The sequence below is a fragment of the Pseudomyrmex gracilis genome, unplaced genomic scaffold, assembly GCF_002006095.1.
Source record: "Pseudomyrmex gracilis isolate BER0280 unplaced genomic scaffold, ASM200609v1 scaffold_70, whole genome shotgun sequence".
NCBI classification, from domain to species: Eukaryota; Metazoa; Arthropoda; class Insecta; order Hymenoptera; family Formicidae; genus Pseudomyrmex; species Pseudomyrmex gracilis.
Window position 1 is genome coordinate 356,861 of NW_018020654.1, and position 23,573 is coordinate 380,433.

Sequence of the window (23,573 nt, forward strand, 5' to 3'; positions counted from 1 at the left end):
TATATATATATAAATCGTACTACACGTACGATATTACAAACACAATACACGCGATATTATAAAATTATTATATTCTGTTCAAAATTTAATTATTTTGTCTCGAAAATAATCAGGAGATTCTTGTCCCAGTTTCAGTCATTTGAAACAAATGCATTCGACGAAGAATGAAGAATATTTCCAAGAATTTGTAATATAAGAGTTTTTGTGCAGGTAGAGTTTATTGTGATGAAAGAGAGCGCAAATGAAAATTCTGACCAAATGCGTTTATTGTTGCCATAGTAAGATCAAAAGGAGGGTAAGAGAGAGAGAGAGAGAGAGAGAGTTAGAATTAGAGAGAAAAAAAAGAATAGGATACAATTGGTCCTTTATTGCCGAAAAACAATTGTCATGTACGCACGACACCTCACGCGGTATATATCGATACAACAAACAGAGACGAGTCAAAGCCACAGTATCGCCAGGATCCAATTTTGATCCACGAGTCGTGCAAGAAATTAGCGTGACCTGGACGGCGAGAGGACGGGTGCGCGGGTGTGTAAGAGAGGGGAGGTGACGAACGGGGTGGGAAGGAAGGGGGAAAGAGAGCAGAGGAAGAATGGAGGAGCCGTGGGGGGGGAGAAGGGGGAGGAAAAGCCAGAGTCGTAGGTATAGGACATTACGCAGAGGAGGGAGGAAGGGAGAGCGAGAAAGGTTAGGGGATGAGAGGTGATGGAGGGTACGAGGGAGATCCAGATGAAGAGTGGAAAGAAGAGGGCGCGCGCGGGGAGCGGGAAGAGAGGTGGGAGGGGGGAAAGAGAGTAGTAGAGGCAGGGATGAAGAACGCGCGGAGGGTATACAGGGGACGCCATTGCGATGCCATTTGCAAACATTAATTTCTCGAAGTTAATTAAAGGCGCTATCTCGCTTCTTTTCCCCCCGTTACCCTGCGCGCCACAAAGCGTCATTGTCGCAAGAAACGCGCGGATTCACATTCTTATTTACCTCCCACTCTGTACATGTTGGCCGTCATGTTGCTGGCGTCCTGCGTGGACCCGAGAGCAAAATTGGCGTTCTCGTGGTTACCGTGACCCTCGTGGTATTCGCCCGGCATCGGCATCAAGACTTCTCGTTCCCCGCAACGTGTTACAACCGCCAGGCCGCAGCCGCCGTGATTAAACAACACGGTACCTCAGCGTAAATCTTTTCGCGCGCACTCTCGTCCCTCTGAGGTAGTCAACACCTGCGGCGTGCTCACTCCATCATGTTTGTTTGTCCATTGTTGATCCGCCACTAAACTTTTGCTCTGTCCAGTTTCGCCGTTTCTGTCTCTCTTTCCGTCTGTCTCTGTCCCCCTCTCCCTCGCCGGGGTTTTCGCTCTTTCTATTGCCCTGTCTCTCTGTCCTTCTCCAATTTCTCCTTCTCTTTCTAGCTTTCTCTCCCACCGCTGTGTGCAGGTTCCTACAGTCGCTTCTCTCTCTTTCTCTTCTCACTATATCTCTTTCTTTTTCTCTCCTCTCTTTCTTTCTCTCTTTTGTTTTCTCAAGTAGAATATTGTTACAAAACTCGCGTATAAGGTGACTATTTACATGCACACAAGTCCCGTTTATCAATCGGCTCTACGACGTCCGTCTCTACCGACGAGCATGTACAGGTAAAGACGAGCAGCGAGAATACACACGTTCCGCGATAGGATGCAACACGTTAACAACCACGCGACCGGGAATATCACGTCCGATAGCGGTCAACCTGCTGCACGTGGTGTCGGTTTACGGACGTTGCTAGTGTCGTCGAAGGTGGCCGCTGTCTTTGCACGGAAGGCCAACATGGCCCGCCATTTTCGTTTCGGTGAGCCCGAGCCGCTACGCTCACCGACCGAACCTTCGCGCCGAACTTCTCCGCCGGACCTCGGCTCACCGCTCGCGTCCTTCACACCCGAGCCTTTAACCCGGGGGCATTCACTATTTTAGCGGTCAGCGCGCGCGTCGTCCGTGTTCTCCGCGTTTCAATCGCGCGGGTCCGTCGCTCCACTTCCCGCTCGCGACTCACGGAGAAGCGGAGAAGCCAACACACTCGACTCGACGAGAAGCACCCGTGAGCAAACAGTACGAGCGCTGCTACCGGATGTGCTGAGAATTCGCGCAAACTTGACCGGTGCCCCAACGCTATCTACAGTAGAATCTCGCAGCTGCTTCGCGCGTTCTACCAACCTTAGAAACGCTCCCATCAGACTTTAGGGCCGGTTTCGCACGCGACGCGCGACGCGTGTGTTGCCTCTCTTCTGTGTCCGCCGCAGCCGTTCGAGCGCACGATCGCAAAATACATATATATATATATATAGAAAATCAGTTCGAGATTCCCGACGTGAAGAAAAACGACCGATTTCCATCGCGTCGTGGACACAGGCCGGTGCGTGCAGCCAGCGATCGCGAGCGTTTGTAACGTCAAACAGACCGACGTGGCAATAGCCGTCTTGTATTTAAAATTCAGGGCGGCAATTTGTAAAACGTTGTATCTCGTCACAAGTTAAAAACTTGGATTTAATCAACGTCGACGCACGAAACTTCTTGTTGAAATGACATAACAATTTACTCTACAATTTGCGTATTATAAAGACAATTCCAAGTTTTAGACTAGGTAGAGAGAGAGAGAGAGAGAGAGAGAGAGAGAGAGCTCGTGGTAAATAAAATAAATTTGTGTATGCGTAGTATATGAAATATTTATATTTATACGAAATTAAAATCTTTCTATACAATTGTTAATGCGCAGTCACATTTTTCACTTTGAATCACTAAAAAAAAAAAAAAAACAGAGCACGTACGTTGAATAATTAAGGTTACTCACTAAATTTATAGAACCTGTGTAAGCTTGCCTTTTTTTTTTTTTTATCTTTCCGTTCAACTTATTCTCGAATTTCCGACTAATAATAATAAATAAGAGCAACGAATTTTCGACTTTTTGACACGAATACAAATAACACAAAGATAATTTATTATATATATATATATATATATGGTATGTATGTATGTATGTATATATACACATTATATAGTGCCTTTTTGTTTAAATAATAATACGTTTTATATTTTTTATGAAATTTTGATAAATATTTGTAAGGCACACCCCACGGTCTTTGCGCTAAAAGTATAAATTTCATGTGTGTGTTTTTCTTTTTCCACCATTATAATACGATATAAATAACTGTATACTGTGTTGTGTGGATTATCCCATTAGAGCCTAAATTTATATTATGCATTTCTATTTTTAAGAATAATTAATACACTAATATATAAATATATATATATATATATTTATATATGTATATATATATATATATGTATATAACTATAGGTAATAATCTGTTCTGTACATATCCCTATGTGTTTATCAATTTTTTTAAGAGATACATAACATACAAGATGTTCCACAATTGGCACCCAATATTTTCCAGGTAAATTGTTTTGGAACAAAAAGTCTAATAACGAGAGGTCTGTAACAGTTATTAAAACAAAAAAACAATTACCGATCACAGTGTCGATATATCGGGTTACAAAAAAATGAAAAAGATAATCCCATACCTTTTCCTGCTTTTTTGCCATATCTAAACGCCTGATATATCGAACGCTGAAGTAATTTTTTAATCGTTTATAAACTTAAAAATCACAGCCTCTAAGAATCTACCCTGAAAACATTGGGCAATAGCGAGTACATCCTGTACATGTACATACCACTTCTATTAATGAATAGTGTAATGATGATATCATTATAAGAATAACGAGAAAAATGCATAAATGAGATGCGTAGAATGAGAGATGTACAAAATCGATGTGGACTCTCACCTGTCTTTGTCACAATTTTGTATCGTGTGTGTGTGTGTGTGTGTATGTGTATAAAACAATAGTAATATAAAAAGTAAATTGAATGCGTTGTCACTATTGTATTGTGTGTTCAATATTGTTGATGCGTTCTTATATAAATAACGATATACAACGTTTGCGTCTTAAATAATAAAGATTGCGCGCCTATTTCGCGGTTTTTTTCTTTCAGTTTTGTTTTTAACGCGACGTTGAGTCAAAAGAATGAGTAACACACACACACACACATACCTGTACACGCTCGCGATGGTGTTTTTCTTGTCTGTCTGGCGTTTTTATAAACTATTTTTCGCTCTCTTACAATCTCTTTTGTTCGCAAAATCTCGTAATATTAGTATAAAATACCTATGCCGCCGTCGACAAATTTATGCATTTGTATATACAAGTTATATAGTTCCTCCAACCTGTCTGGCTTTTTTCTCTCTCTACTTACTATGATACTATTTAGTTTTTATGAATAAAAAAATACTAATATGTATATATATATAATATATATATATATATATATCGCATTGTCGTTGCACGGGCAGTGTTTTGCATAGTGTTTTGTCCACTGATAAGGCACCAACGCTATTGGGATCCTGAGATTCAACCCGCATGCTTCGACAGATTGAGAGGCATATCTGCAGACGAGAAATGAACTCGTGAGCACTTGTGTGGTTCAACACACTACGTTATTTTGCTGTGTACTTGGTTATTTAAGTTTTTATAATATTTCGAAACGTACCTGAAGGAGGTGAAGGAGGTGTGAGAGTTTGTTCCCTGTAGTCTTTGTAATGCGGAGGCGATGGATGAGGATGCGGCGGTGCGTATAATTGCATAGGAGGCGGATAGTGGACGGGACACGGATAATGGGGTGCAATCCAAAAAGGCGTCGCCCTGTAAGGCGCAGGTGGTAACACCGGCACTCGATAGAGCGGATGATGAAAGGATGCATTGCTAGATCCGGTATAAGGATCCATTCGTACCCTTGGATAGGCGTTACTCTGTGAGTATTTTACAGGTTGCCGGTCGTCCGGTTTCAGCAACGTTCTTAAGAAGCCCGGCTCGGGATTCGGCTTGTCCTCTCCCAGAATACTCGTTATACTGTACGATGACAATTGCTTCGAGGAAGGAGTCGGCGGCGCGCTACTCATCGTGCAAACCGTCGTCGGTTGCGGAGTGGCACGTCTCTTGGACGCTTGGTCCTCAAGCGAGACTCTCTCCAACTCTCGGAGTATGCGTTTGCGAGGCGACACAACGTTGGGGTCCAGCAGACGCGCCAGTTTATCAATAATCAGACTGAGAACCGTGCCCGATGACGATGTACCGTTCAATTTACGCGACGATCTCGTCGGATAAGAGACGGTCGATTCGGTAACGAGAACCGCGGTCGTCGAGTCCAATGGACGCCTGCGTTTTCTCATTATCAAACGCGGATGTGCGCACAGGCGGTTCTTCGGATTTCGATGGTAGTAAAAATTGAATTCGGTGGTTATCCTGCGTCGTGGATGAGTCTGCTTCCAGTAGTGATCTCTTTGCCAGGGACTGGATTGAACTGATGAATTGTCATCAGAAACTAAGAACAGAATTTACATACACACGTAATGAGTTTTCTAGATTTAAATTTACGCTATGTGTATTTAATCAGCTTAAGAAACACACATATGTCCAATGCAAATGTTATTAATTTTCATGAACTTACCACTGAGAGAAGTAGAGCTCTCCTGACGATTGGGGATAGTGCTAGTAGGAGGGATTGTGCTAGTAGGCGGCCAAAAAGTTTTCTTTGGCACAGGAAACCACGTGGTTTTCTCCCCGTCTCTGCGATGAGACAGTTCCAAAATGAATTTTCCATCTTTGAAGAACTTGAGTCGGCCTCCGGGAGTTGGCAGCAGATTGTTGTCAATACGCGCTTCTGTGTGATGAGCTGGCTGGGGGCTTGAATTTTTACCGTTTGCCTTGGCAAGGGTCGGGTGCAATGTAGGTGGATCACGCGAGCACATTTCTGTCGTGCCCCTCATGTGACCTGCGTGAGCATGACATTCTGCTGACTTTTCGAGCATGCTGATACTTTACCGGTATCCATTTTTCTCTACCGCTAATCTCATACTCTCAAAAACCCTTCAGTGTCCAACGCACCAAAGAGAGCGACAGAGTCCCTTTTTCCTTAAAAAATAATAAATCAAAACTGTTGCGTGTTGCTGAAAATTGTTTGCGGTGCTGCGCGACTCGGCGAAATAACATTACATACTTGACGTTCTTTCTCTCTCTCTCTCTCTCTCTCTCTCTCGGCGAAACAAGGTTCGACAATTTACAAAGTCCCAGGCACGTGTGTCATATTGACAGGCGGTCAAAACTCACGCCGTCCAGACGATACGTTAGAAATTGCGGAATACGGTTACGATCCGCGAAGAATCATGATGGCTGACAGACACACGCGAGTTCGACTCGGCCGTAAAACCGTGCTCATTCGTTCGCCATCGTAGCTCAAAGAAGGCAGGAACGTGACCATTCTTCGTGATCATCCCTCGCCGATTTGATCGCGATGTCACCGCCAGTGACAGTGGAGTCACCGCGAAGCCAGTGGCACGGACTCCTTACAGAGGGGCGACATTTTTTTTTGTACTCGCGAGAGAAGTTCAACGTGCGTGCGGGAACGGTGATCCGGGGGACACCGGGATTTTCTGTCTCGCTCTCTCTCTCTCTCTCTATCTATCTATCTATCTTTCTCTCTCACTCTCGAACGTGCTGATAACCGTGTCGGGCGGAATGGCAAGCGGCGCCGAGAAAACGACGATTCCGCGCGGCCCGGGGAGATGTCCGGTATGTGTGCGAACACAGTTTGCTGCTGCCAGAACACCCACCCACGCACTACCGCCTTCCGTTTTCTGCTCGGCTATTTCACCGTCGAAGCGCGGCGCATCGCGTTTCTCGCAACCGTTCGGACGTGCGCCGAACGTTTCCGCGGCGTGCGGCCGCGCGAGACTTATACGCGCGAGCACGACGGCACGACAACGGGCACCAGCGGTAACGGCAGTCCGCTGCAGTGGAAAACACCGCTCGGCCGCGAGAGAGACACATGTGTTTCACTTCGCACACCTCTCAGAAGAGTCTGTCTCGCGTCTGCCACCGGCGGCGAGTCCCCGGACGGGTTTGCAAGCACACACGCCGTGATACGCGCGTCCCCCTGGTCTCGTCCGCGGTTTTTCCGCGTGTTTCTCGCCCCCCGTGCCCGTCCGCGAGAAAAAAAAAAAAAAACACGCGAAAATTTCTCTGGTCTCCTTGAGTCGACGGTGTCGACCCTTCTCGTCGACAACACTGCGGTGGCGGTCCGCGTTCCGCGCGTTTCCGCGTTTTTCGTCGTCGCCGGTCCGATTTCGCGCAAGCGGTGCTGCACCGAGAGACCGCGACTTGACTGCTTTGAAAGCGCGAGCGAATCGATCGCGCGTCGATTTCAATTTTTCTATCTTCGAATGATCGAGCAATCGGACTTTTTTTCTCAAACGACACTCACAACAAAAATTCGCGAAACAACTTCCGTTTGTTTCTTTTCTTTATTTTTTTTTTTTTCTACTGTTACTTTCGCGCGATCTTACCCCGTATCCCCCGTTTTTGTATACAAAGATCGCGGATTCTGATTCCACATTCCCGCTTCTCGGCGCGAACAAAAACCCGCGCGAGATTTGCAATCGCGTGACGTGCATCGATGCGCTTCTCTCTTCCTTTCTTTTGTTTTTTTTCTTTTTTTTTGACACGGTCAAGCGGAATCGTTTGCAGAGGCGGAGAAGTTGGCGTTTGTGCCTTTACACGTAAAGTTGCGTAGTAGTAATGTCTCAATAATATAATTTTAACAATAAGAAAAGTATATATAGGCGCAGCAAACGCGTCTTGTGTACATACAACACACACGCGCGAGAAGTAAAAAATCTTATAATAAAAATTATGCAACTAGCAAGGGAATATACAGAATTAATTGAGCGCGATTCCGAGGAAATATCGTTCTTGTGGAAGGGCTTGCAAATGCTGTGTTATTTCGCGAGTGCGGTGTCCGGATACAGTTGCGCTATGTTATTTTATATTCTTTGGGTATATATATGTATATATACACATTTTCTTTGTATATAAATTTTTCAAATATAGAAAAAGTACTTCTATTTTTTTTTTTTTTTTTTTTTTTTAACAGAAGCTTAACCTGCTCGCACAACAGAATAGAACTATTCGCGAACGCTTAAATTTATTTCAGAATGGCCTTTTCGGTGGTCACTGCCCTCTCTGGGCAAAATTAGATTATCTGTCTGAATCGATACGCGTCGAAGATGAGCATCTGCACGACTACGTCGCGGTTGTTCGATTGAACGCCACCGATTGGAAACGTTATGTCATCGTCAGCTACGATTACGAAGGCCATTGCGAGTTCTATCACGCGGTCTGTTTCATATCTTGCATATTCGGAATCGTCTGGCTCACGATGTTTCTCATGTGCGGGAAAGGTGGCTACGACTCCAGGAGCCAAGAATCAATCATTTCCACTTAGTAAATATTCATTGCGCTTTATTACAGCGTCTTTTTTTTTATTTCTTAAAGAAAATACACCTAACACAAAGTACGTAGTTTCGAAGCTCCCTGGAGAATCGTTGTGCCCGCGATGATTTTCAATTTTTGTCTCACAATAATAACATTGCACGCAACGCGAACCATGGAAAGTGGATATCAACAATTCAGCAACGATCTGACATCGTTATTTGCAAAAATAACAGAGAACCAATCGTTTCGATTATATTACAGCATTAAGTATGTGTATTTATTTCGTTCTCTCTCGGAACGCGCGCGCGTGAAGATAAATGTCGTCAACAATTATTTTTTCTTTAAAGAACATGCGTCATCTTGCAAGATTTTGTAACTCTTTACACTATCGATAAACACGACGTTTGCGGCATCTTTTACGCGTTAGAGGTAAAAACCACGTCATCGTAAAGTAAATCATCGGACGCACATGTGTGTTTGTCTATATGCATTTATATTTTTAAGGCCGTGTCATGGGTAATGACATGGAGTTGGATAGCAGGATTTATGACGCTTCTTGTGCGCTTTATAACGATCAGCGACTTCAGACTCTTGAAAATTCGAATTTTTCATATCGCACGAGACGAAACGAAAGAAGAGAAAAAGGAGAATTAGCGGAAGATATATTACGCGCGGAATACAAAAAGTTGCAAAATACTATTATATTAAAAATAAAAAAAAACATGAAATTAATTCTGCGATTTCATGTTTTATTATTAACCAAGATTAAAAGCGGAGTAAATATAATCTTAGCTGATAATTCGTCGCGCGTATTGTTGAACCAGGCCAATACATTAATGCACAAATCTATTGGCCATTGTTGCCTCTCTGTATATGTTTTTACCGCGAAGCATCATGTTCTGACAGGGAGATTTATGCACGTCCTTGATCGGCTCGTCGTCGGCAGCTCGCACTTGCATGAGAAACATGCGCCGACTTCTGTCGGACAGGTTCAAGTACGAGCCGTGAAGCAGCAAGTAAGAAAAGATAACGATCTCGCCCTTTTTGGCCGATACGGGCACAGCTTTCGATAAAGGATATTCGTCAGGATTAACGTAATGATATTCTTCGCCCTTATCGTCGGTTACCCCGTGGTCCTCCAGCGGTCCGAGTTTGTGACTGCCCGGGTATACAGCCAGACCGCCGTTCTCCGGTGTCGTGTCGTCCAGATGCAGGAACACGGCCAGCATGGTGTGCTTTTTGAAGGGAAAGTAGTGATAATCCTGATGCATCAAGTAAGGAGCGCCTTTTTCCGGCGGTTTTATATGCGCCTTGGTGTGATGCAGCAGAATATCCTTGGTGTCCATTACGTCTTCCAGGGCGTCTAATAAGTTTGGATTCATGATGAGCCGAGTGAAAACGGCGCTATGCATTTGCAGATTGTGAATAGACTTCACCTGGTGCGCAAATAAAAGAAGTACAGAATGAGAAGTGTGAGAATAGGAAAGAGAGAACGGAAGATCATCGATAGGAAACAGCGATAAGAAAGTATTGTTAACACACCTATTTCACAATAGAAATAGTTTCACAGAGAACGCGATAAGAATTTGAATAACCAATAATCAATCAAAGTAATTTATGTTTGCAACACATCGAACCGATTCGCGTGAATGATATATAAATTTTTGATCTTTGACTCAGTCGTAGAAAATACAAATTGTTTCTTTTATTACACTATTACATGTTTCTCAAACGCGAGAATATATAATCTGACCTCGAACTGTTTACTTCAAAAATGACGAATACTGTGATTGAGTAAGCTCCGTTGCTATGCACAGATCTTTAAGATGTAGGTCGTCGGTGATTTTATTTTTTTTTGTTATTTTTGTCTGTTCTGTATTTTCTATGGTATAATGTACGTTTTCATATACTAGATCAGTATTTTGATCTTCTAAAATCGTAGTAAGTTTATATCTCAAGACGCTATACAGATCGTTAGCTATAGAGCATCTTCAGACAATCTTGGAGTAATCTTATTGCTGTTACCATCGCTACTTTCCGTCCCTAAGGAACGTACGTATATAACAAATCTTAGAGAAAATCAATGACTATAATATACGGTTTACTTACGGTATAATCAATATGTCCGGCTGCTTTCTTCATTTCGTCACCTTTCCAACCAGCTTCCAAACCGTCGAGATTCTCCCGATGTTTTCTCTCGAACAAATCGGTATAGGCATCCGTTATTTCGTTCATTTCCTTCAGAGAGAATACATTCGACAATTTAATATAGCCGTTCTCGTCCCAGAACTGTTTCTGTTCCGGTGTCAGATATTTCAAAGGAGCCATCCTCGTTGTACAAAAAAAAAAAAAACGTAGAACTTCTTTCACAACGCGCACGACGATCTCTCTCTTCTTCTCAGCTTCTCAAAAAGCTGCTGTAAAATATCTCGTGGTGTGTATTAAAATATGCTTCGCCCCACTACAGAAATAATATTTCGGTAGGGATTATCTGTGTGTACGATGATATGCAACTTTGAGTGTCGAGTTTTGATCATGTTTACATTTATGCAAGAGAGCTATCTAGCGAAGTGTTTTTAATAAATCGGTACATTTACAACATGTGTATTTTAATAAATTTAACAATTAAATATACTTAATTATTATAACTTCATGAGAAGAAGTTTACAACATTATAACTCATGTATATAACACGCGAAGTAATCAAGCCGCAAATTTCAAAAATTCATAATTAAAAAAATTCAACTTCCACTAAAAATCGATAATAATGTATAATCCATCAGTCTGTTTTGCAATAAATGTGCAATAAAAAAAATATTGATGTGTCATATAAGTCTTTTCTTAAATGATTACATAAGTCGTCACATAAAGACCTATTACGTATGTTGTATTGATATGAGTAAAAAATATACTACGTTTACTTAGATAATGAATGGAAATTTCTATCACTTGACCCGAGGCCATCTGCCGAATCATTTTCATGTCATTGCAGTGTCATTGCATGATGTGTAACAAAAACGTCACTTGTGTTTGCATTAATAAGTGTTTTTACTTTACTCTGTTAAATGTATATTAAAATTTAATATTTTTTGTCATTTGTCTAATTGAAACAAATAGAGTTCATTCTATCTAAATTTATATTATCTAAATTTAATATCTCCTTTCAAATTGTATAAAATATCATCTATATACAGTCTTAAGAAATTGGAAAAAATTTCTAATTGCTACAATTGTAATAATATAAAATTCTAGTCATGAATGATATTTAAATCCTTTTATGATTTGTTTGGACTGATACCACTGATACGAAAACTGATTGCTATTATTGTACTGAGCGTACTGCACATCATCTTCATTTTCCAAATGAGTCTGATAAGAATCATGATGCACTTTGACAAGAGTTCTGCAAGTGCACTTCATGTCCAACTGATCGTTTTGGCACAGCTTGATCTTGAAGCAACTTGTACCTTGAACTGGTGGCACGTATTGCGGTTTAGGTAAGAAGAAATCCGACGCCAAATTACTGTCACTCTTTTTCAGCATGATAAACATGTTCGTCATACTCGAAGGAATGTTCATGGCCTCCTGAAACTCGTCACATTCGAACATAGACCTGTAAACAGAATTCAATGTATCGCAGTATGTAAATGTGTATGCATGATTTTGTGAGTGTGATGTAATTTTTAATCAACCTCATGAGTTTTAAAAGCGGCTTTCTCGATGAATGTTGATATTCTTTATGCTGCTTGCTGTTGAGAACATACGAAGGAAGTTCTATTCCGACATAAAGTTTGGGTGACAATATCGTGGCGCCAAGTAGAATCGCAACTTCTCGTATATCGCAACCCTTGAGAAAAAATTGCGAGGATAGCTGATCGGCGACAATTTTTAACGTGCTCGACAAAGCTTTGAAAGAAACCGTGTTTCTATCCGACACCTCTTTCCTGGTTTGATATTGGGCTAACGCATCGTAAGCAAACGGTATTTGCTGCTTCTGATATAAAATATATTTTATGAGTTCCATCACCACTTTCGTGCACGAATCGTTGGTTAGAGGCTCGTCCAGTATCACATTGATTTCCGTTTTGTCCTTTTCGCCTCTGGAAAACATTTTAACGCGAGAAGAAGCGCAATCTCTCGAACTTAGTATTTAGTTTTATTTTGAAAATATTGTGAAAAAAAAAAAAGAAAATAAAGACTAAATTATCGGAACAGTCCGCATGGACTCGCGACACGTAACGCCTCGTTTACAACAAGTCGCAAGTCTCACAGTTCTTCAGAATCGAGACCGACACACATTGGTCGGTTTTAGTTGGCTCGGCCGAATGTGATTGGTCATTGCGTGCACTGTCAGAAACTCATTGGCCGGGTTCAGCAGACCAATTGCTGAGTTGTCGTCTTGTCAATACTTGACGTTGATTTGTATGGTTCTAAAAGTAAAATCACGTTTGATTGCTGTAGAGCAGATTGTTCCGCTGAACGCAGCCATTGGTCAAATGTAGTTCCACTTTGCGCGGCGCTAAACATTGGTTGCCATGCCTGGTTAGTTACTAAATTCGCTTTATTTACGTGTGCCGTTGAAATGTGCGATGAAATTTGAAATCCCATCGTATATTTGAAACATTAATACTTAATAATAATGGAACTGAAAACGAAGCAGATGAGAAATCTACTAAAACCTACTCAAGATCAGGTAAATGAGCTGTTTGTTTATTTCTCTCTTTTTAAATTTGTCTAAAATTTTGTCTTCTTTTTTTTTTTAGATCAGCAAGATAGTTTTGTTGTATAATAAAGTTCCTGTTAATCAATCGGAAGTTACAGCAGTGAGAGCAGTACTTCTTGAACAGCTTCGGTCTTTAAATGAGAGATTTAAGAATTTAAGGAGTGATGATGTTTGTGAAGAGACGGATACAAAACACAATGATATGGCAGCAACCTCAAAGCTGACTTCTGTATTGCAAGAAATCAGTGAACTTGTATATAAAACAAAGATTTCACTTATTTAGTATTGTATTTTATTTTTTTTTTTTAATGAAATCAACTTTGTGACATAATTTATATTAATATTGTATTTTATTTATTTTTTTATTAAATCAACTGTTTACATTTTAGATTCAAGTTGTTACAAGTGGCAATATACATGGCAGGACCAATGATAAATTGCAGATCAATTGTGACGTAGTATCACTGGTGAATAATTTCACATTAGCTTTGAGAGCTTTGGAAGATTTAGAAAGCTTGCCTTTGAAACAGAGACTACAGGATTGTCTGGATTATGTTAAAGACATGAGCATGGCAAATGAAATCGAGGACCTTCAAAATATCAAAGTAAATGGCGAAATAACTTTTTGTATTAAAATATGTGTATTATAGTTTTGACAATTTTGCTCATTTTAAAGGAACTTGGCACTTCATTATTGGAGCTACTTGAACCACTACAGAAATATAGAAAGAGTTTAGTATCTGTTTTCTTATCGGAAAAACTGGCTTTGTATAATTGTCAATTGTGCACGTCATTTGAGATGTTGGTTAAACTAGCTCAGGAGCAGCATCAGCTGAATGCGCCGATTTATGTAATAATTTAAATATCTGATATTTGTGTTGCTTACTTAAATTGTTTTTTGTATCTCTATTTTGAACAAATATTTACAGGCCTGTAAGAAATACGTTTGCGAAAGAATTTGTACTTGCTGCGAATTAATCTTGGACTTGTTGAATGGCTCAAATCCATCGCTGGAAGAGGAAACTGCTGACAGAGAAAATCACTTTATATACAAGTAAGCAAATTTATATCTCATATGTTAGGTGTGATTGTGTATTTAACAAATTATACGATACTTGTAGAATGGACTTGGCATTAGACATTATATTAGAAATGCCAAGCAAATCACATGAAGAACTGCGAACCGAATGCGAGGAACTATGGATGAGATTAGAGAGTGTCTTCTCACACGCCATGGCAATCACCCAAGTGTGCCAGTCATACAATTTCAATGCCATAATTGGATCGTGCCAGTCCATAGTGATGGAGTACGAAAAACTGAAGCAGCAATTACTGTTGGAAACACCTGATTCGGCGCTAAATAACTTGTTCATGCACACGCTAACCGATGCTCTTTATCGTTTGGAGCGCAAAGTTAATATTGCGGTACTGACACTCGCGCTTGAAGTGTTCAGCAATCCGTATGCAGCTTTGAAGAAGCTTGTTATGATGTGTGGAAGTTCGTTAAATGCGAAAAGACGGTCCAAGAGTGATCTAAAGACCCTCATAGAAGACTTCGATCTGCTCTTCGATCAAACCATGCAAATCGGAATATACGCTATTGCTTGTTGCAAGGACATAAACCGCAACAATAAAATTCGCACGTGCCTTGCGGGATTCGAATCCTTGGAAACCGAATTAATTTCTGCCATAACCGCCTTCTATTTGCATCCAGAGAACAAAGAAATGCGTTCCAGTGTTAAACTGCTGACCACACAGTGGCAGCAAGAAATGAATAAGTTTCAGAATGTTGTGAATCTGATTATAAACCCGGCTGCCTTCTGCGAAATAGTTATGGACAGTCTTCAAGAACGTATAAAAGAGATCTCGGATTGTCTCGATAACAGAGAACCGGTTACGCAGTCTCAGGTGCAAGGTATTGTTCAGCGCGCGTCGGCTTTGTCCGGCCAAATGACGGCAGTTGTGAACGACATCGATGCGAAAAGTATCAATCGTCAAACGATAATGATGATAAGGGAATTGAAGGCAGCTATATACGAAGCTAACATAGCCGCGAAAACTCTTCTAATTGACAACGCAACGGAACCTCAGCAATTGCGAGTGATAAAACGGTGCGAATTGATATTTAACGTCGTTCAAAGATTGCAACCCGCTCTGTCCGCGCTCATGAACAACACGACGCATGAAAAAACTGCAAGATTCCAAACGAGTTCCAGTCATATCGGTGCTGTTTCAAATGTTAGTAATTTTCCGTCCACGATTTCTGGTTTACCACGTGACGAGAGTAGCTTTGTTTACATCAGAACACCCTATACCGTAAAAGCGTACAAGCCGCAGATATCTATTCAATCGGCGAACAGCGTAGCGCAGAAACCAGCCGCGCTATCGGATCTGATACCTTACATACGGAACGGCCGCGCGCTTCGGCTCGAGCAGTCGATAATGTACAGCTCGCCACTTAAGAATAAGAATAACCCGCCAGAGTCAGCCGCTAAAACGAAAGAAATCTCTCGTAGAAATCTATCCAGCATTAGACAACATCTTTTCAGCAGGAACAGTTTCGCGGTCCAAACCGATATCTCCGTGTCGGAAGAGAGCACGAAGCTAACCGCTGTCTTGGAGAAGATTTCCTTCAGTTCCAAGTCCGAGGACACAACGCTCCCGTCTTATCGATTCTCGAAACGTGACGCGCGAGACGGCAAATGTTTTGAAAGCAGAATTTCACAGGCGGCGGTTTCGAACACGATGGAAAAATCGTCCGGATCTGCTAAATCGGAAACAGACGCTTGCTCGAATAAACCTGTAACGCTCAAAGTTGGCGAATGCGCCATATCCGGCGGCGGTGACGCGTCTTTAGTCATAAAAATGACTAAAAAGCTCAACAGTATTCAACTTTCCAGTAACGTTCAAACTCCCACATTGGAATAAGGTATATATAAAGAATTTGTTTTTTTTTTTTTTTTTAATGACACGCGGATCTTCCGCAGTTTTGAAAGTCAATTAGTACGTAAGAGATAATATTTTTTTATCATAATGATGTGTTGCAATATTATTTATATGTACATGAAATTTTAATAAAACAAATGTTTCGTAAAATAGAGTCTAAGGATTTGTCTCGCGTCTAAAGAGAGAACATCGTCTATACGCGCTACCAGATAGAAGAACGAGAGCGGCCAAGCCCATAGGAGTTTTTCCCCATCGCTTTTCCGTAAGCTGGCGCATGTCCACGGGTGATGCACATTGACACCTACGTAGCGATGTCCAACTTGTCGATACGTACGCTATGTCCACTTGCGGACATGGTTCTATTCCGTGCTACGTGCGGTTGGACGTGATTCAATTCCATGTTATACGCACGTGCGTTTCTATACAGATTTGTAATATCGATATACCGGATGTCCGCTATTCGTTAGCACTTGGACGAGCTGAGAAGCGAGATAATATTTTGGTACAAACTATCAGACATCGCAGTACTAGCAGAATCCTCTACAAATATTCGAAATTTATAATAACACGACTTTTTCGACTATAAAATCAGTTTTTCGATATTTTGACAAAAACTAAAACCCGAGATTTTCGCGTTTTTGCATAATTGCAAAATTGTCAGAAAATTTCGAGAAAACGACCCAAAAGTGTTTGTGGCGCATTGTCGGCTTTATTGGCTAAGATGCAACTGTCAAACCGCCTGTCAAACCAAGGCTTCATTTCCCCGCGCGCCTTTAATATTCCTCGATGTTCTTTCCTTTACCTCCGTGATTTCAAGTTTGAAAATAGAGATAAAGATAATAAATCAGGAAAACATTTTTTAAGAAGTTAGGAATTACTGTGGAAAAAATAAAAAGACCTTTCCGCACAAATGAAAAAGAATTTTATAATTGGTAGAAATCCAGAGACGGTGTTTTTGTAAGATCAGATTGAAGAGAAAGTAGCAATAGCACAATCCAGTGCAACAATCTGTTTATTACTTTAGTTCGTTTAAAAGAGACAACAATTGTATATAACAAAAGTGTGAAAATTTCATAAGTTTTGCCAAATGTTAATGTCGGTAAGGTAGGTATCGTCTGATTCCCCTTTCCCACATCTGAATAACCTGAACCGAATCTCCTTAAAATCGCACTCTCGTTTTTACCCTAGTTTGCAATTTTTTCGACATTTTTATTCTGCAAATTCTAAACAAACGCTCGCGCGCTCCTTTCGCAGAAGTACAAAAAAAGTAAAAAAAAAAAAAATGCAGACACAGAACCACTTCCCGCAATCTTTTCCCCGTCCTTCCCCTCTACGGGCGCGATCAACGAAATCCGAGAGATAAAATTGGGTAGAATGAGAAAACTGGACACAAAAAGCTGTGCGCTTTTTCGACTTCGGAAGATGTAGAGATATAAGAAAATTTTATATATACGGAAACTCTGGGGTATCTTCTCGCACGCGGATAAGAGCACGCAAGTCGGTGGCAGGTGAGAGAGGAAGGTGCGAGTGTAGAACAGAGAGAAGGATTCAGGCAGTCCAACTCGTTCGCAAAGTTGGCCCGAGTCAAGTACACTAAACAAAAAACATGGACGCCGTGGAAGTAAATACATCAGATCCACCGCAGACGAAGGACGCGTCCCGGATGAAGTTGTGTCGCGTGTGTCTGATCGACAATCTGATGACGCGCGATCTCTTTTTCGAGGGCGACGTCGGATCTCTGTCGACGAAGGCGATGAGTTTCGCCAACGTTAAGGTTAGACACGTAGTTTTTTTTTGAGGTTAGACAACGCAACGCGTTATTTCTCGTTTAATTTTCTACGTTTCGTCATCGCGTTACATTTAAAATCTCGTATTCTCATTTAATTTTCTGGGTTTCTCAAATCTCGATTATTTGTCTCGTATCTCCTGGCATAATTCGCTCTTATATTATACCACCTCGGCTAAATGTGGAGTTGTAACTTGTTGAGTTATGACAGATGCTTGGTCGCAAAATCAAAGTGTAATTTGTTGAGAGTTTTGTTTTCTTTTTGTCAAAAAAAAAAAAAAAAAAAAAAAAAAATCATATTTGTCAAACATTAGCTAATTTTTATCCGCGACGATTATCAAACACTACTGTGTGCGCTATATATTTGTATACATGATGTTTTCACAAACATTTATACAATATTGAACTGTATGTTGTACTTTTAACAGATATTACCGGGTGACGGTCTCCCAGCACAGGTTTGTTGTGTATGTGCGGAAAAGTTGGAGTCTGCGTATGAGTTTAAGTTACAAGTGGAACAAGCCGACAGTGTTCTTAGGGAGAAATTGATTGGAGGTATAATGAAAGAGGAATTATTTCTTAACGAAGTTGAGATACACTTGGATTCTGAAAGATCGGATGATTTGGAAGAGATAGGTACCGGTGCCGATTACGAGCACGCTACCACAGTTCTGACAGAAGAAGAATCGGATACGGATAGGAATTTTATAAAAGACAATTTAATTATCTTGGAAACCGAAAAATTATCGGAGGGACTGTCGCAAAGTGAGTATTATTTGATTGAATAAATTCAAACAAATCAGTAAATCAATGATATTTTAACGATGTCCATTTTGAATTATTGTTTTTAATAAGAACTACGCAAGTATTTCGCAAGATTTTGAAGAATTCTATGACCTATCAAATTTTCTCTAGATGCAGCAGAACAAGATGATACGCAAAAGATCATGCAGGAAGTTAATCGACGTACAGAAGAGTTGCAGCAAGAATTAACTGACATAGAAGCTAGTAATATATCGAGTAATATCAAGGAATCATTGAATCAAAATCTTTCCGAAGTGGTGGTTGAAAACACCACTTCAGACTGTGTGGACATGATCCCGGCAGAAGAGCATGATTATGTACAACAGTGTGTATTATCAACCGAACAACTTCATTCTGTGCAAGAGAAAACTGAGATAAATAAGCTAGAAAATGAGAAGTACAAAATGGAGTGTCAAGAAATGCCGTTTGAGCAGAATCAAGAAGAGAACCAAGTTCAGCCTGAGGAGAACGAAGAAATTCAAGAGGTTCACAATCAAATCGTGCACAATGAAAGTAGCGAAGTCGCGTCTTTCATAGAGGAATCTCTAGCGGAAGCAATTTCCAAAAAAGAATCTCGTAAGAAAGAATCTTCGAAATCTTTCAAGAAAGAGTGTTCTAAAGCGGAATCCTTGACAGAAGAGATGACACAGACCGACACTAATGAGTCGGCTGTGCAAGATTCACCTCAAAACGAAACCAGAAGGAGTAAGCGCAGGTTGGCTCGTCGAACGTTCGCCGAACGGGACTCGGATGAGGAGAACTACTTCGAAAACCTGAATCTTAGTTCCCGACTCAAAAGAGCGAAAACAACGGATAAGGCGGAGAAGATTGTCTTCATGTGTTACTTGTGCGACAAAGAGTTTTTGTCAAAGAACATTTTGAAGGAACACATGCATTCTCATGAGGAAGTTAGAAAAACTTTGTCGCTGAAGACGCCGGAGAAGGTGCAAGCCAGTGTCTCTTCTCCCGCGAAAACGCCTTCGTCCGGAAAGAAAGCCAACAAGTGTCCTTATTGCGGTAAAGAATATCTTTACATAATCTCGTTTACTAAGCACATCAAACAGCACGAGCGAGAACGGGAGGAGACGAAGGACGAATCGATGCCGCTTGAGGTGTCGTTCCACGAGGACGAGAACAGTCTAGACCTCGATAACGCCAACAATTCATCGGACAGGGAGTGCAGAAAACGACCGAGAAGAGGAAACACAGGCGAGGGATACAACGATGAAACGATGAGCGAGGACGATCAGGAAAAGAGAAGAAAGCGTAGCCGCGTTGAGGAATTTACGTGCGACAAATGTCCGGAAAAATTCAGCGCGAAGCAAGAATTGGACAAGCATTTGCTCGAGACGCACGTTAGCTACAAGTGCAACGAGTGCAAGGAGGAATACGATACTCTGAAGGAACTGCGGGATCATCGAGGCAAGCATGTGATGGAGGGCGTGCTCACTGAACAGGATTTGGAGGAAGATATGAAACAAATGACGACCAAGAGCGCCGAGAACAACGACGAGGGCAACGAGGAGATCGAAAAGGAAAACGAGGATCAGAAAAACGACGAGACTGTGAAGAGCGCAAAAGAACTGAAGTGTCCCAAATGTCCAATGTTATTCGCGCGCAAAAAAATACTGGCCAGACATCTGGAGACGTCGCATTCCGTAACCGGCAAGTACGAGTGCAAACTGTGCATGCAAAAGTTTTCGCGAAAGGATCTTCTTCGCTGGCACATCGAGCAGCATGCGCGATCAGCACGCGGGACCTTCAAATGCACTCAGTGTAACAAGATGTTCGGCAACGAGCTCACTCTGAGAAATCATCTGATCGCCACGAGCCACAAAACGTTCCTTCACGGTCAAGAATACGACACGAACAAGCGTATTAAACGTGTGGCCGCGAAAGCGGCTCAGAAGATCATCGACAAGATTAAGACGGAGGACGGCTTGGAGGATTACGACTCCAATAACGATAATACCGAGTACGATGCCAAGATGGAGAGACATTATCATCGTAAAAGCGATGTGTCGCCGAAGAAGTACAATTATAAAAAGGATCTGGAGTGCGCTACGTGTAGCAAGAGGTACAGTTCGAAGCAGGCTCTGATGAAGCACATGGAACAACAGCACGTGAAAAACGAGAAGGCGACGGAACAAGCAACAGAAAAAGCAACTGACAAGTCGAAAAAGGCCACGCCGGAGAAGAAAGAGACGCAGAATTTGACGAGCGATAACGGCGACGACGACAACGATTCCGACTTCGAAAGCGGTTTGGAGTGGCCGATGGATAGTCACGAGTGCACCACGTGCAAGAAACGTTACAGCACGAAAAAGTCGCTGATGCGGCACCAATTGCTGCACGAAGAACCGAACTTTGAGTGCGACATCTGCAATATCAAGTTTTATCGCAAAGACAAACTGAAGGCGCACTACGACAAGTGCTCGGAGAAGAATCCCGATCAGGTGAGAAAGTGCAATATCTGCGGCGACAGCTTCGAAAACAACGAGTTGCTGCGCGAGCATAGAACGAATCACGTTACCGAAGGTATACTGACGGAAGAGGATTTGAGAGACATCGAACCGAAACCCGAGGAGAAGAAACCGGGCGAAAAGGTCGGCCGTAAGAGGAGGACTGATATTGTGGGTCTCGAGTGTACCGAATGCAATAAGCAATACACCTCTAGAAAGGGTTTACTGCGGCACATACAAGTGCACGAGGGCAAGAAGTACCTGTGCGACATATGCCCGAAGAAGTTTTACCGACGAGAACATCTGAAAATCCATGTGGCCAAGCACAACATGGTCAAGCCGTACAAGTGTCCACGCTGCACCAAGCGCTTTATCAAGGAAGACCAGCTCAACACTCATCTGTCGAAGCACGATCGCACGTTCAAGAAGAACAAAGAGCCCGACAGTACCAAGAGATTTCTCTGCGAGATCTGCAGCAAGAGCTTCACGCAATCGACAACGCTGATTGCGCATCTGCGCGCTCACAAGGGCATCAAACCGTACGTGTGCGAAGTGTGTTCCAGGCCTTTCACCACCAATGCCTATCTGAAGATGCACATGCGCACGCACACGCAGGAACGGCCGTACATATGTCAATATTGTTCGCGAGCTTTCGCACGAGCCGATACCTTGGCGAATCACTTGACCTCGCACACCGGCGAGGCCAAGTATCACTGCAAGTGTTGCCCAAAGAACTTCCGGCGACTTAAGTCGCTGAAGGAGCACATGTTCATTCACACGGGTCAGCGACCTTATGAATGTCCGACGTGTGACAGAAAGTTTAACAATAATGGCAGTCGTTACGCTCATAGCAAGCGCTGCAAACAGAATCTTCTTCAGAATCAAAACCGTGCACAACAAATGATGCAACAACAAACACAGGTTATACAACAGCAGCAGCAGCAGCAACAACAACCACAACAGCAGCATCAACAAGAACAAGTGCAACAAGTGCAACAACAAGTTCAAGTGCAGATTCAACAGCCGCAACCACAACCGGTCAGATTGCATCAAACTACGATCGGTCAGGCGCAACTGGTCAAGGCGCAGAACATCAAGACGATTGCGATAACGAGAACGGCCGATACGACGCAACAGGTGATGCAGCATCAGGAGATATTAATGCCTCTGATTTTGCCACTCACCGTCACACTAGCTGACGTAGGTGAAGAAGTGATACTACCCGAAGGTACAAAAATCTTCACCACTTCCTAATAGAACCGTAAGTTCTCCGCGCTCGATTAGAAATTAAATAAGTGAGAAATTCGTCTCACACAAACAAACACTGGACATATTTTACATTTGAAGGATACGAGGGAAGTGAGAGAGAAAACTAACATGTTCTCGCGCGGCGTACGCGATTCTTCTCATGTAACTCTCCCGTCTTCTTACAATTTACACTTACAGGAAAGTAAAGGTAAAAAAAAAAAACCATTTCCGTTCGCGGAAAAGTCTGATTGATATTATCGCAATTGTCGGAAGACAATTCTCTGGACGAAGAGGAGAGAGATGACGCCTCCGCTTAGCTGTATTGTTAAACAACGTGATATCTGTGTATGTGTGTGTCTACAAATCTCACACACAAATATCCGTTACGATTTTATGTGCGAAACGTCGTATCGAAGTTTATTTTTGCAATGACGAAGAGAAGTGTGTATGTATAATTTGATTAGAAAAAAAATTGTAGACGTACTTTTCCATATAATACGCATTACCACAGGTACGAACATATGTAGAACGAGCATCATTGAAGCAAAGCATTATTAACGGATAAACAAGCAAGATTGACATTTCTATATCACGTACGTGTGTAACATAGGCGGATTTTCTTTAAGTAACATAACACACGAATATAAGGCAATAGCTTAAATACTTAAAAAAAAAAAAAAAAAAAAAAAAAAAACTAAGCTAATAGTGTTAAGTAACATTATAGGTGTAATTTCTTGACTTAGATTCTCCCAAATAATTTTCTTATTTTTTTTTTTTCTCTTCTCGCGAAAGAGTTAGTGTGTTAAACTTATAAACCAGTTAAACTTGCAATATCTATGTTTTATATAAAATTATCATGTTTAGAGCAATTAAAATTTATGATAAAGAGAAAGATAATCAGGGCGTTATATGTAATTTTTATATGTGCTTACACACACACACACACACACACATGTGGGCGCATGTGACACACTTTTATACGTATCTTCTCCCAGAGACACACACACACACATACACGCGCCAGAGATACGTGTGTGTGTGTGTGTGCATATATGTATATAGGATGGAACATGTGTATGTTACATACAGTGTGTCAGGCTTGAGGCAGACTTGCTGATTGCAACGGCAAGATTCTTGTGCGAAGTCATTCAAAAATCTTGACATCAGAAGTACTTACAACAAAAAGTTGAAGTTGGCAAATCAGCTCTAAAGCATAATACATAAGTACGGTTTATCTGAAGATCGCT

At 41.7% G+C, this 23,573-nt stretch overlaps 7 protein-coding genes across 10 annotated transcripts in view; 3 read left to right on the forward strand and 4 right to left on the reverse strand.

The window, feature by feature from the left end:
• Nucleotides 1-2,125, reverse strand: part of LOC109854614 (metastasis-associated protein MTA2) — a 13,388-nt gene extending 11,263 nt beyond the window's left edge. The window contains exon 1 of one of the 2 annotated variants that reach the window (XM_020427881.1): nt 982-2,125. In XM_020427881.1, coding sequence (XP_020283470.1) covers nt 982-1,096 — 115 coding nt within the window. In that variant the 5' untranslated portion in view covers nt 1,097-2,125. The remainder of the gene's footprint in view (nt 1-981) is intronic. The other variant, XM_020427882.1, reaches the window with a different exon arrangement.
• A 556-nt stretch (nt 2,126-2,681) lies between these two features.
• On the reverse strand, nt 2,682-6,785 carry LOC109854616. Of its 2 annotated transcripts, XM_020427885.1 has the most exons (4): nt 6,085-6,785; nt 5,536-5,999; nt 4,579-5,409; nt 2,682-4,474 (listed from the first exon to the last, which is right to left on the reverse strand). In XM_020427885.1, exons 2-4 carry the CDS (start codon nt 5,894-5,896, stop codon nt 4,440-4,442), a joined length of 1,227 nt encoding a protein of 408 aa, XP_020283474.1. In that variant the 5' UTR covers nt 5,897-5,999; nt 6,085-6,785; the 3' UTR covers nt 2,682-4,439. The 2 variants fall into 2 exon arrangements, with proteins under 2 accessions (XP_020283474.1, XP_020283473.1); XM_020427884.1 differs by having other exon boundaries at nt 5,536-6,785.
• Nucleotides 6,786-6,840: 55 nt separating this feature from the next.
• LOC109854619 lies at nt 6,841-8,393 on the forward strand. Its single transcript, XM_020427890.1, has 2 exons — nt 6,841-7,919; nt 8,077-8,393. The coding sequence occupies exons 1-2, from the start codon at nt 7,776-7,778 to the stop codon at nt 8,365-8,367; spliced, it is 435 nt and encodes a 144-aa protein (XP_020283479.1). The 5' UTR covers nt 6,841-7,775; the 3' UTR covers nt 8,368-8,393.
• On the reverse strand, nt 8,368-10,787 carry LOC109854617 (probable alpha-ketoglutarate-dependent hypophosphite dioxygenase). Its single transcript, XM_020427886.1, has 2 exons — nt 10,467-10,787; nt 8,368-9,793 (listed from the first exon to the last, which is right to left on the reverse strand). Exons 1-2 carry the CDS (start codon nt 10,683-10,685, stop codon nt 9,191-9,193), a joined length of 822 nt encoding a protein of 273 aa, XP_020283475.1. The 5' UTR covers nt 10,686-10,787; the 3' UTR covers nt 8,368-9,190.
• A 290-nt stretch (nt 10,788-11,077) lies between these two features.
• Nucleotides 11,078-12,597, reverse strand: LOC109854618 (MAD2L1-binding protein). The gene is made up of 2 exons (XM_020427889.1): nt 12,050-12,597; nt 11,078-11,970 (listed from the first exon to the last, which is right to left on the reverse strand). The coding sequence occupies exons 1-2, from the start codon at nt 12,466-12,468 to the stop codon at nt 11,610-11,612; spliced, it is 780 nt and encodes a 259-aa protein (XP_020283478.1). The 5' UTR covers nt 12,469-12,597; the 3' UTR covers nt 11,078-11,609.
• A 308-nt stretch (nt 12,598-12,905) lies between these two features.
• Nucleotides 12,906-16,923, forward strand: LOC109854581. Of its 2 annotated transcripts, XM_020427804.1 has the most exons (7): nt 12,906-13,050; nt 13,121-13,333; nt 13,470-13,685; nt 13,757-13,930; nt 14,010-14,134; nt 14,202-16,009; nt 16,180-16,923. In XM_020427804.1, the coding sequence occupies exons 1-6, from the start codon at nt 12,997-12,999 to the stop codon at nt 16,006-16,008; spliced, it is 2,589 nt and encodes an 862-aa protein (XP_020283393.1). In that variant the 5' UTR covers nt 12,906-12,996; the 3' UTR covers nt 16,009; nt 16,180-16,923. The 2 variants fall into 2 exon arrangements, with proteins under 2 accessions (XP_020283393.1, XP_020283394.1); XM_020427805.1 differs by lacking the exon at nt 16,180-16,923 and having other exon boundaries at nt 14,202-16,118.
• Nucleotides 16,924-17,126: 203 nt separating this feature from the next.
• LOC109854580 (zinc finger protein 808-like) lies at nt 17,127-23,020 on the forward strand. Its single transcript, XM_020427803.1, has 3 exons — nt 17,127-17,800; nt 18,241-18,577; nt 18,728-23,020. The coding sequence occupies exons 1-3, from the start codon at nt 17,633-17,635 to the stop codon at nt 22,330-22,332; spliced, it is 4,110 nt and encodes a 1,369-aa protein (XP_020283392.1). The 5' UTR covers nt 17,127-17,632; the 3' UTR covers nt 22,333-23,020.
• The last annotated feature ends 553 nt before the right edge of the window (nt 23,021-23,573 follow it).

What these genes read in the sequence shown, in the direction of transcription:
- LOC109854617 (XM_020427886.1), bottom strand. Translation starts at nt 10,685, where the DNA reads ATGGCTCCTTTGAAATATCTGACACCGGAACAGAAACAGTTCTGGGAC. An exon ending in CCGGACATATTGATTATACC is followed by an intron (nt 9,794 to 10,466) that starts GTAAGTAAACCG and finishes TTTGCGCACCAG; the next exon opens with GTGAAGTCTATTCACAATCT.
- LOC109854616 (XM_020427885.1), bottom strand. Translation starts at nt 5,896, where the DNA reads ATGCTCGAAAAGTCAGCAGAATGTCATGCTCACGCAGGTCACATGAGG. An exon ending in GAGCTCTACTTCTCTCAGTG is followed by an intron (nt 5,410 to 5,535) that starts GTAAGTTCATGA and finishes TTCTGTTCTTAG; the next exon opens with TTTCTGATGACAATTCATCA. An exon ending in ACCTCCTTCACCTCCTTCAG is followed by an intron (nt 4,475 to 4,578) that starts GTACGTTTCGAA and finishes TCTCGTCTGCAG; the next exon opens with ATATGCCTCTCAATCTGTCG.
- LOC109854580 (XM_020427803.1), top strand. Translation starts at nt 17,633, where the DNA reads ATGGACGCCGTGGAAGTAAATACATCAGATCCACCGCAGACGAAGGAC. An exon ending in TGAGTTTCGCCAACGTTAAG is followed by an intron (nt 17,801 to 18,240) that starts GTTAGACACGTA and finishes TACTTTTAACAG; the next exon opens with ATATTACCGGGTGACGGTCT. An exon ending in ATCGGAGGGACTGTCGCAAA is followed by an intron (nt 18,578 to 18,727) that starts GTGAGTATTATT and finishes AATTTTCTCTAG; the next exon opens with ATGCAGCAGAACAAGATGAT.
- LOC109854618 (XM_020427889.1), bottom strand. Translation starts at nt 12,468, where the DNA reads ATGTTTTCCAGAGGCGAAAAGGACAAAACGGAAATCAATGTGATACTG. An exon ending in CCGCTTTTAAAACTCATGAG is followed by an intron (nt 11,971 to 12,049) that starts GTTGATTAAAAA and finishes TTCTGTTTACAG; the next exon opens with GTCTATGTTCGAATGTGACG.
- LOC109854619 (XM_020427890.1), top strand. Translation starts at nt 7,776, where the DNA reads ATGCAACTAGCAAGGGAATATACAGAATTAATTGAGCGCGATTCCGAG. An exon ending in TGTTATTTTATATTCTTTGG is followed by an intron (nt 7,920 to 8,076) that starts GTATATATATGT and finishes AATTTATTTCAG; the next exon opens with AATGGCCTTTTCGGTGGTCA.
- LOC109854581 (XM_020427804.1), top strand. Translation starts at nt 12,997, where the DNA reads ATGGAACTGAAAACGAAGCAGATGAGAAATCTACTAAAACCTACTCAA. An exon ending in TAAAACCTACTCAAGATCAG is followed by an intron (nt 13,051 to 13,120) that starts GTAAATGAGCTG and finishes TTTTTTTTTTAG; the next exon opens with ATCAGCAAGATAGTTTTGTT. An exon ending in AGCTGAATGCGCCGATTTAT is followed by an intron (nt 13,931 to 14,009) that starts GTAATAATTTAA and finishes AAATATTTACAG; the next exon opens with GCCTGTAAGAAATACGTTTG.